Here is an 11,512-nt window from a genome sequence, read left to right on the forward strand (position 1 = left end):
CTATAATTTAAATGACTTGGTCAGAACAGATGTTTTCTGTTACCAATTACATATCAATGGTTCTTGAGTCTTCAGGTACCTTTAGTTATGCAATGTTTACAGTATCCTTAAACTGAGTATTTATTAAACTGCACACAGAAATATCTGCAAAGATTTTTTTTTTTTTGGTAGGAATTTTAGCAAAAACCACTTATTGAACTAAAAACATAATAAAGAACACAGCTTTGTAGAGACAAAATAATCCACACTCACCGTCAGCAAATGTAAGTAGGATGAGCTACAACTTGGAGACTCAACAAAAACAAAGGCTATTTTCAGTATACTTTCACAGTCAATAGTTAATCCAGAGAATGCTGTTAATGAGGTAGTTTAGTGTCGTTTCCCCTCATCTAATGTCAGCAGAGAATGAGAGATTAAGGCTATTCAATTATGCCAACAGGAAAACCAAGAATCTCTACCTCCAAGCTATTTCTAGATTATCCTTGGGAAGAATTTGCAAACTCTCTGTGGTGCTTTCCCTTTAGGCACATGAAAGATTTTCACAAACACAAAAAATAGTGCTGATTCTGATAACACAAGCACAGCACAATTCTCATTATATTTTCAATTGGTCAAGCTTCCGCCAAAGGCCATGATACTTTGTTCTGAACCCCTGTGAGGACACCACAGTTTTCTATATTACCTTTGCCTAGAAATGTAACATTTGGGCAAAAAAGGAAAAGGGAAAGTAAGAAACAGGGATGAATGTGAGAGGGACAGCAGGAACCAGGAGTGGGAAACTAGATAGCTTTCTCACAGCCCCTGATATGGTGCTTCAAGGGAGATGCTCATTATTTTACTTAAAGGTACAATGCGATTCCAGAACATCAGCCAAATTACTAGTGTAACCTGGGTATAGAACTGCATGCTAAAGCAAAATACAATTCCCCCCCAAATAATTTGTTATTAAAAATTAATGCATGTCATTTGTGTGGAAATTAAGACCAAACTGCAATATGCTTTATACTTCCAATGTATAAATAGTTTTGTTCCTGAGTCCTGGTCCTGAGGATGGCAAATTCTAAATAATAAATGACGTGGATATGTCATTTATTCGAATAGTCTGAGCAACAGATTAATCTTAATTAAGTGGTGTTTGATTGATGGGACAGAAAATGCTACATGTGAATTATTATAAGAACTTTAGAATGTGCTTTGCTATGCATTTAAACTTAGATTAAAAAGAATCTCAGTTTAACAGCCTCAGTTTACTACTCCAGGGATGGCGGTGGCAGGAGATACTTTTAGACTGTGCATTTGATATGTGTCTGGTTAATAATGAGGCTCTTTCCTCCATAACAAGGTGTACATATATATATATATATATATATATATATATATATACATATATATATATATGAGTGCAAATGAATGTGCAGGTTTTACTGTGTTACTCAGGCTATAGTATTATTTTCCAAGTTTTTGTTTTTCTTTCACACCATGCATTTATTTTCCTTTGGATTAATCATGGGCATTTTCTTTAACATAAACTATTTTAAGTGTAATCTTTATTTCTAAATATCTTCAGATTCATTCTGTCAGCTGAAATAAACCCATGAAGACATTAATCCAATTTGAATAACTATATACGAATGAGGCCACAGTACTCTCCAGTCCAGATTGTCAGTTCCATTCGTAAAGGCTTGTCATACACAAATACAAATATATTTTATTTTCCAATGCTTTCACTTTTGAAGTACTCCCTTGAAAGGAATGTCAATAAAGTATTAAATAAAAAAGGTCTCCAAACTTTCTGTGAGGCTACGATTCGAGGGGAAGATGAGTGGAAATGGCTACTGATGGTTACATAACTGAAGATGTTTGTGCTAACATGCAAAAGTGTAAACTTATTTTTCCCTGAAACTGTTCATGTGAAATTATATATTACTGTTATTTTCAAAAGCTATTTTGCTTTTACTGAAATGCAATAAACATTCATTGAACACTTACTATATTGCTCATTATATAGTCCAGCTAGCTTTTCCCTGACAGGCTATTCCAGCCACAGATGATCTTATCTCTTCCTTTGTGGATGTGGATGTATGTGTGTGTGTGTGTGTGTGTGTGTGTGTGTGAAGCTGTTTATATATTTTTGGTTAGTTTGCTTCTGAAGTAGCTTGGAGAAGGTTTCACATGTATTTTATCTGTTAGTTGGCTTTATAAATTATCTCAGAAAGCAGACATAGCAATCCCAGATCTGCCAGAAGTACTTCTTCTTTGAAGACACTTTGAAGATTCATTTTCTTGAGGGGAACTGCTTTGCTCATTCACGGAAGACTTTCTGGAACACAGAGTTTCAAACAGTTCTGCAGAAACTGTACTTAGGTCTTCAGATTTCACTGTCTCTAGGAATTGAACCTGTCCCCTAGCATGCATTCTTCATGACCGAGGTTATGTTAAAACAAAAATGGTAGGAAAGCTTTCCTATGCTTTGGGTAAGAGACAAATTTGCTTTTGTAGAATTTGTGGCTGAGGAAAGCAGACAGGGCCTGGTTGAAGAAGACATATGTCACCACTAGCCACCAAGTTAAGCTGTGGAACCCAAAGGTGACAGCCATGGAAATGTAGATCATCAGCTCTGCTAAGTAATTAGGGGAAGAAACATATTCAAACCAGTCTCCAAAAGGGATTCTGTGGTTACAGTGAATGACCACTCCTGAAATGGTAAAAAAAAAAAAAAAGAAAAAAAGAAAAAAAAAAAGACTTCATGAGCATTTGAAGTTTTGAAAAGAAAGTTTTAACACTTCACTCCCCAAATCATTTACAGAAACTCTTATTTAGAAAACAGTATCACACACCTGTGTGCAAACTACCATCCTGTCACACTTCCATGGTCAATCTATTATGTATTAAAAAGCTACATGTTACATGGTCAACTGCACATAAGCACAGAAAGCAAGCCAGTTCCTCCAGCAATTCTCCAAGCTGATAATTAAGGGCTCAGACTCCAGAGTCAGACTGCATAAGCTCACATTCTGGCTCTGCCACTTACCAGCTGTGTAACTTTAGATAAGGTGCTTAAACTCTTTGTGCTTGAGTTTCCTCATATGTAAAATGAAGATTAGACTGAACTCGTCTCATGTGGGTATTGTAAAGCTATATGTAAAACACTTAGAAAAGGGCCTGGAACAAAATAAGCATCCAAAGCCTAATGGAAACTACACCTGTGATAAAAGCCAACACAAGCTAACAAAAATGGCAGTTTTCTTTGCTTTGGCTGGAATGATACTAACTTCATGGTAATAGATTAGCCAACTAACTAGGGAAGGAAGGAAAAGAATGAAGGAATATGAAGAACTAACTTCTGAACGTTAAAATCCACATGCAGAAGCTCTAAAAGAGATCTCACCTGCTTTATTTTTCCTGAGGTTGCTGAGAATGACATGGCACTTATACTGATGGGCAGATGACCAGATAAACATCATCATTCCGAGGATATGGAACCATCGTGCTTGCATCAGTAGATTTTTCCCTATTACGTAGACTACAGAAATAAGAATTATTAGCCACCTCTGCAAAATTTCAGAGGCTCAGGGAATTAGCAATCATATCATCAGTAGAACACAATTATCCTGTTCTTTATCCTGTTCCTCATGACAAGGAAATTATCCTGATATAATTTCCCAAGAACAGAGGGGAGAACACTGTCCCTCTGGATGAAGGACATATGCTCCTCAGCCATGGGCAGCTTCAGTGGCCCCTGGCAGAGAATTCCACAGTGACACAATCTCTTGCTCCTTCTTCAAGTGCTTCAAGCACAAAGTTCAGCTGTCTTCTACTCATGCGATCTACTCCTGTGTAGTGCGACTACTGTGTGTTTCTATCACTAAGCCTGGTTTCAAGTCTTCTTTCTTATATTTTACTGTCAGGAAAGTAAATCTTTTTTAAATAAATCTTTTTTAAAGAAATCTCTCCCTGAGCTATCATCCCAAACTATTGCCAGGGAGACCCCGAATGCAGAATGCTGAGTTCGCTGGCTCTGGCCAATGAAGAAAGATCACTGGAGGTAAAGGCTAAGAGGGAGGCTTCTCAAAAAGAGGAGAAATGTAAACTGTGAGATGACTAACAAAATGGTAACCCTGTCTGCATTCCAGAGAACCTACTCAGAGAGATTTAGTTTCAGGAGAAGAAACACTCACAGTACTATGTTCCCGTTCCTTCTCCAGCTACCAGGAAGAAGGGACGATGCAGGCCATCTAAGGACTGAAGAGCAAACCACTGAGTGGCAGGAAGCAATCAGCCTGGTCAGGGTCTTGCCTGAATAAACAAAGTTGTCCATTGATAACTGGCAAGAGCCTGAGGCCCTGCAGCCAAGAGGGTTTCACAAGAACCCTGTGAAATAGTGTGTGTCCTTAAGTTGATTCAAGTAAGAGAAGCAGGCAACACGCTATTCCCTGTGGGTACCTAGAAGTGGGAATCAGCTGCTGGTACCTAATGACTAATGAGAATCTACCACAGCCTATAATTTCTTTAAAAAAACTTGCTTTCTATAAACAATGTACTATGGTATTTTAACACTTATTAGGTTTAGCCATTTAACTAAAAGGTTATATATATATATATATATATTTTAAGGATATGCACATTTATTTGTTCAAATAACAAATACATAAGCTGAATAACAGACAAATAACAAAATAGTCTGTAGAAAGTAGGGCTTCAAATTTTCACAAAAATGGAGATGTAGAACTTATTAAAATTTACATATTTTATTTTATAGTCTCTACAATTATTTGAAATAGCTCTCTAAAGTCTTCCAAAATATCAAATTAATTTCAGTAGAGGAAGATGAATAAACTTTTCAAAGGCAAATTAATTTACAGGCAAATCAACAAGTCCACTTAATAAAAAGAAATTAAGAACAGAAATTAAATATCTAAGCTTAGCAACATAAATTACATAAAAAATCAACAAAACAGAATATAAACACGAGGGCACTTCAAGAAGTTTGTGGAAAAATAGAACTGAAAGATAATGGAAATCTTTTTGTGAACTTTTTTGTTTGTTCTACTTTTTCTAAAAGGTTATATTTTTATGTTAAAAATATGAGAAATATAGTTTTAAATCTGACAGGATTCAAGAGCAAGTCACTATAGGATTAAAAGTTAAAGCGAGTGTGTGGGAGTTCACATCTCTACTGAATCCCCTACTGTAAATGCAGAGAAATTACCTATGAGGGAAAAAGCATCTGTAAGAGTAAGGCCAGAATTACACTGCAGGAAAGGGGAGGCAGGTAGAAGGCTCCTATTTACTGAGATACTGATCTATGTAGTATTTATTTGTTTATTCATTAGTTACTTATTGAGTGTCTACTAAGCCTGGCACTGTTACAGGCACGAAGGATAAAGCAGTGGGTAAGTCAGGCAAGATCCCAGTCCTTATGAAGCTTCCATTCTAGTTTACAGATATTCTTGTCTTCACTTTCACCAGAACCCTGTGAAATCAGTATGGGTCACGACTTCCTGATGAAGCCTCTGAGGCTCAGAGAGGGAAGTCAGCCAGACTCAGGCCTATCTGACTCCCAAGCCACGTTATCTCTATCAGACCCTGTGGCTGGCAAATGCCCCAGTGTATTCTCGCTCAGTGAATTACTGAAGCCAGCTCTCCCCATATTGTCCCAAATGACCCCAGATAAGTAGGTGTAACAGAAAACAGCCTCAGAAAGGAGTGTTTAGAAAGCTATTTTTGTGGGAGCCTCAGGTGATTTTCCCTGACTGGAGGGAAGGCAGAAGTTGGGATTCAGCCAGTAGAGAAAGCTCCAGAAGAGGTATGTAATGCCAATGGAAACTAACAGACTGGAAAACCAGTACTGGTCACCAGGAATGACAGCTCACACCATGGTACTGGCTAGACCCGTGAGTGCCACAGCAGAAAGACCAGGGAGGAATAACTGACTTGATTAAGTTCAGAGGAAGTACAGAAATGCTAGCTGAGTGGCTGGGGCAATAAATAATTCATGAATTGAGAAAGATTGTCAATAAATCCTACTTTAAAATCACTTCTCTAGCCATAGAGGTTGCATTACAACAGCAGATAAAGGACTTTCAAGGGGCACTCTGACACTGAAACCAACCCTAAGGAGGCCCACTCACTGAGTGCTGGAAACATCTAGACAACAGTCTCAATTTACAGATGCACAGGGTGACTTGAGGAAACATGGAGCCAGAACTTAGAGAAAATGGTCAGAAAAGATCCACAGTGTCTGGGCTGATGGATACCACGGCTACAATAAAAACTCATTTCAATCTCCCAAAATGACTTGAATTCTTTATACTAGCACAGTTTTTACAAAAATGACAGTTATATATGTTAGATAACACCCTCCCCCCCAGAAAACAGCAAACACTCCATTTCCTCCTCATAAACAAAGACCATGCTTTTGCTTCCCTCTTCCTGGCTGGTGAGATCTTAGAAATGGTAGGACACAATTTTGATTGACCACAGTAGTCTTTTGTCCTCTGCCCTCAGGCAGCCTCACTTGAAGAAAAGCCTTGTAATAATGGGAACAATTACAGGAACTAAATACCCACAAAATGGCCCCCTACTCCCTCTCAAAACCACGAGTGTTCACCAGGAGCACACCTCGCTTCATGTGCTGCAAGGCGCCCTGCGACACGGCTTCCCGTCCCGCTTCTGCACGCAGCCCACGATGACTGAGGCTTTGGCGAGGAGGCTTCTCCCGTTCTGGGTGCTCTCCTGCTTCCTGGTTAGCTCTCGGTCGCCCTCTCCGCAGACTAACCCCACACGGGCTCATGGGCTGCAGTCCCTCAGTCCCTCTGGGAACCCCCACACTGCATTTCATCAGCCTTAAACCAACCCTCCGAACACTTTGTGCTTTTCTGTCTTCACTGAAGGTGTTACTGCTTGTGTTGGTGTCTTTAGGGTTTCAGCGTTATGGTTAATACGAGGGTACTTCAAAAAGCTCATGGAAAGATTCATGTTATCTTTTGTCTTTTAATTCTAAAGACACCAACACAAGCCAGTGTTCTACAGAATTAAAAGACAAAAGATAACATGAATCTTTCCATGAGCTTTTGGAAGCACCCTTGTATATACCTTTGGGCACTGCTGACTTTTAAAAATCTATTATTAGAGACTAAACTCTTCACATGCAAAAAGGACTGCGTGTGTCTCTGACTTGTGAATTTCTCCTAATGCCTAGTGGAGCACTTGACCTGAGAGCACCCCATCCACCCTGTGACCACAGAGCTCTGGGCGCACTGGGGGCCACTCACCATTCCTGCCATCCATTGGCACTTGGCTCAGCACAGTTAGGCCGAGGAGGATGTAGTAGACAAGCCCAAAACAGTACTGCACCACGTGGATCACGCTGTTGGAGAAGATACTGACATAGAAGCACTCAAAGAGTCTTCGCAAGCTGTGTAGCCACAGAAATACCAGCACTAAGAATGCAGACAGTGCTAGCTCACCCCCTACAATTCAGAAGGCAACACATTCAGCATCTCTCTTCTGGGATTAATCCTAAATTTTACTTATCTCTACTGTTAAACAGGGTATTAAACAAGATTACAGCTAGGAAGGGCCCTGGAAACCATCCAGTTGACACCTTCCTTTTTTTAGCAATGAGGAAATGGACCACATAAAGTCAAGGAATTTGGCTCAAGGTTATGCAGTAGTTTAGTGACAGAGCCGGGATGAACACCTGACCCTTGACTCTGCTTCATCATGTGGGAGCCTTCCAGGCCACATGGACTTCACTGTGAAGGGGTCTGTGTGCTCAGAACCAGGGTTCACAGGCTTCTGGTTCCCAGCACTAACAGCCAGATGCAAAGGGTCAGGAGGAGTTCCCAAATGGCCTCTGAGCAACCCCACCTGGTGAGATCCCTGGGGTTACAGGCACCCACAGAGGCAGAGCAAGAGGGGAACAGAAACAGAATCATGCATTTATTTCCATATTAAAAAAAATAAATTTTTAGGGGTACAGTGAGCCCTGAGATCTACTTTCCCACCTGCCTCTTGATCTCTACCCCCAAAGAAATCCAAACACAAGCTGGTTTTTAAAGTAACATAAAATCTAGTTTTTCTTTTTCAATAAGTGACACAGACACACACACACACACACACACACACACGCACGCACATCAAACGGATACAGCTTAATGAATTTTACCAACTAAACCAATCCATCCCACCCACCTAACCAGCACCCAGATCAAGAAACAGAACACGACCAGCACCCCCTAGTGATCCTTTCCAGGCACTACCCCCCACCTTCCCAAGGGTAACCCCTACCTATCTGGACTTCTATCAGCATAGATTACCTTTGCCTGTTTTTGTATTTTAAATAAATAAAACCTTGTTTTAACTCTTTAGGAACAGGTTAGAACAAAAATAAATAAATAAAACTCCTCACAACCAACTTTCTAAATACCAAAACACCAGCCATTCCCACAGTAAAGAAATGAAGACATAAAATTTTATAGAGTGAAGTGGGATTCACTGAGGTATCCTCCCCTCCCAAAAGGACGTGGAAGGGTTTTCTCTTCTGATTGTCTTCTTTGGCAACAAGTTCCTCTGGTTATCCAGAAAAGGATTGCTCCTAGGGAGCCGGTGGTCTGGCTGCTGGAACAAAGGACAAAGACAGGACCAGAAAAATTCATTTCTAATTCTGTCTGACCTTAATTGAGGCCACGTTACGGTTTTTACCTTCAATTAATTATTTTAAAAACTGTTCTACGTATCCTTTCCTTGATGCTGAGTGTGGCAAATTTAAAGGCTATTTTGTAATCATCTGGTCAACAACTATTTGGTCAATTTTACTGTAAAATCAAAGCCTCACAGCATAACAGAACTTTTTAGAAGTTTACCAAAAAGTAATTTTTTATCAAATTTCTGGAGTTCTGAGACATGATTTTAGTTGGAGCTGTATAAATGAATGATAAATGTTTCAAGGCAAACCTGAAGGATCCTAAAAGCTTTCCCTCTTACGTGCAAAGACTTTTTTATACATTTATCAACTGTACTAAAAATATCAGAGGGAGAACAGCCAGTCCTGTACACAGCACAGCACTAACAGGGAAGCCTGGAGCCGGAATGCTAACTCTTGGCTCTGCCATGTTCTCAATGAAGGACTTGGGGACATCCCTGAACCATCCACTGGAGAACCATGCAAAACTCTTTTTGCCCTCACCCTCCAACTTTCCAGGCCTTGCTGAAAGGCACCTGAGAGAGGTTAAGAAATGCCAGAACAGCTCCGTGGAAGACAGGAAGGACGGGAACAGGACACAGTGTTGTACTGAGCCAGGGAATTGTTACCTCGGAACTGGGCAGCCCCAAGAATTCTGAGCAAACCATGAAGCCAGTTTGGAAAAGGTTCTCCCAGGAACAGAGATTGAGTAAGGCACCAAAGCAGGAAGCCATTCCATAGCACTGAGATGATATAGAAGTGAGAAAAATACCTGCAGAAGGAAAATAAGTTAGACAGTAGTCAGGGTAGATCCACTCTAAGCCATTATGCAGGAGGATTATTTTTAGTTTCCCTGTCCTCCCCTCCACCCTTCTCAAAGTATATTTCAGCTTTTTAATAGAAATTGAATCCTACAGGTATTCAGATTTTTAGTTTCCTTTCAAATGATGGTTAACTTGTAGGAAAAAGCGGGCTATCTAAGGTTAACAAGGACACAAATTGACCTTGTTAAACTTAGACTGAGGGTCAATTAGCAATCTCTGTTATCACTGGTAACAGAATTGGGCTCAAGTTCCAAAAAATGAGGCTGCAGGCCTTGGCAGAGAGAACCTAGATTGTGCTAACACAAACTAAATCTGTGAAAGATTTCTAAATCCCAAGCAATACTGTAGCAATACAACTATTACACAAAATTTGCACAATCACAGACTCTCAAGGCTGGAAGAAACATTAAACATCTTCTGATCCAGTGTTTTTTTCTAAATTGTGTGGAACCTAAATTACTGCATGACAAATACTACAATTGATAAAGCTAGGTATCAACTGCTTTAGTTACAACTAACTCTCAGACAACTACAGAGCCTGTTTTATAATGAACACATTTACAAACTAAATACAAATAAAACCACAAAACCAATTAAGATTGAAATTAACAATGTTAATTTAATGTGAAAAAGGATATAGATTTGCTGAAACGAAGTCAACTAATATGGCACAAGGGCTGACCAGATTCTTTTGAGGTCCTTTTACCTATACTTTCCCTACTATTTTGCTCTATTCAAATCAATTCAAAACCTTTCTGACTCTACTGGGTTCCTGGAAGTCATCTATCTTTCCTTGATCTTCAATGTATCATGGATACATTAAATCCCCTCCTTCTTTTCTCCTTAGTCTGTGACAATTAAAGATGACCTGGAGTCAAAACAAGATTAAACATAAACTCAGAGGCTCCTCCAGATGATCCCAAATATGCCTGTAAGAGAACTCACGGCCACAGACCTACCAACCAATCCAGTCTGAAAATCTGGATCTAATCTGATGATTTGGCAACCCATTTCATTCTCCCAACTACTTTTAGCAAATTCTATCATGGGATCTGCCCTCTCTGGCCCTGCAGAACAAGGTGAATTTTAATTCTACACAACAAACAGCTCTTAACCTATTTGAAGAGAGTCATCCTGTATCCCCAATTTGGATCTCCAGGCTCAAGAGGCTTGTTTCCTCAAAAGTTCATACATCAGGGTCAATCCCCACCCCAGCTACTGGTCTTCCTTAAGACACACTTCCCAGAACTGAGCCCAGGTGTGGGCTAAGCCTTACAGAGCAGAGCAGAAGGTCAAGAACAACTTGCCCTGGCAGGCTCCCATGGAAATGGGAGGGCCAGCTTCTGAACAGCAACTTCTGGGCCAGCCACTTTGCCTACTTCAGTTTTTCACAAATATTTATTGAGCAGTTAGAATGTGCTGGGCAATTTTCCAGGAGCCAGGGACTTAGCAGGGAGCAAAAAGACCAGGTCCCCACCTTAATGGAGTTTACCTTTCAGTGCAGTGAGACAGTCAACAACTAAACCTGGAGACATCTAGCATAATGTTGAGTAAGGGGACAGAGAGGGTCCAGAGAGAAGGCTGTTCTGGGTGGGTGGTCAAGGATGGCCTCTCTGGAAGTGACGTTTGGCTAGAATGAGTAATCCCTGTGGATTTCCAGGAGAAGAACTTTCTATGCAGAGGAAATGACAACTGTAAAGGCATGAGGTGGGTATATGCTGGGTGTGTTCAAGGAACAATAAAAGACACCTGTGTGGCTGCTGTGGCATGACCAAGGGGGAGAGGGGTAGAAGGTGAGGTGAGAGGGCACAGAGGTGGCACGGCCTTGTAAGGGCGCTGGCTTTTGTAATGGGGACCCATATGAGCAGAAGAGTGACTTGAGGTAATAATTTATGTTTTCAAAATCCCTCTAGCTGATGAAAAAGTTCTGGAGATAGACAGTGGTGGTAGTTGCATAACAATGTGAAGCCACTGAACTACACACTCAAAAAGGGTTAAAATA

The 11,512-nt window shown here is 40.3% G+C and overlaps 1 protein-coding gene across 1 annotated transcript; it reads right to left on the bottom strand.

Moving 5' to 3' along the window:
* Nucleotides 1-2,235: 2,235 nt before the first annotated feature.
* SRD5A3 (steroid 5 alpha-reductase 3) lies at nucleotides 2,236-9,487 on the bottom strand (the record flags this gene model as incomplete). The annotated part of the gene is made up of 4 exons (XM_008581658.1): nucleotides 2,236-2,695; nucleotides 3,389-3,523; nucleotides 7,275-7,472; nucleotides 9,316-9,487. Coding segments are annotated over 4 exons (765 nt in total), but the record flags the coding sequence as incomplete, so codon positions are not given.
* Between the last annotated feature and the right edge of the window lie 2,025 nt (nucleotides 9,488-11,512).

This window comes from Galeopterus variegatus, unplaced genomic scaffold, assembly GCF_000696425.1.
Source record: "Galeopterus variegatus unplaced genomic scaffold, G_variegatus-3.0.2 Scaffold2428, whole genome shotgun sequence".
In the NCBI taxonomy this organism is placed as follows: domain Eukaryota; kingdom Metazoa; phylum Chordata; class Mammalia; order Dermoptera; family Cynocephalidae; genus Galeopterus; species Galeopterus variegatus.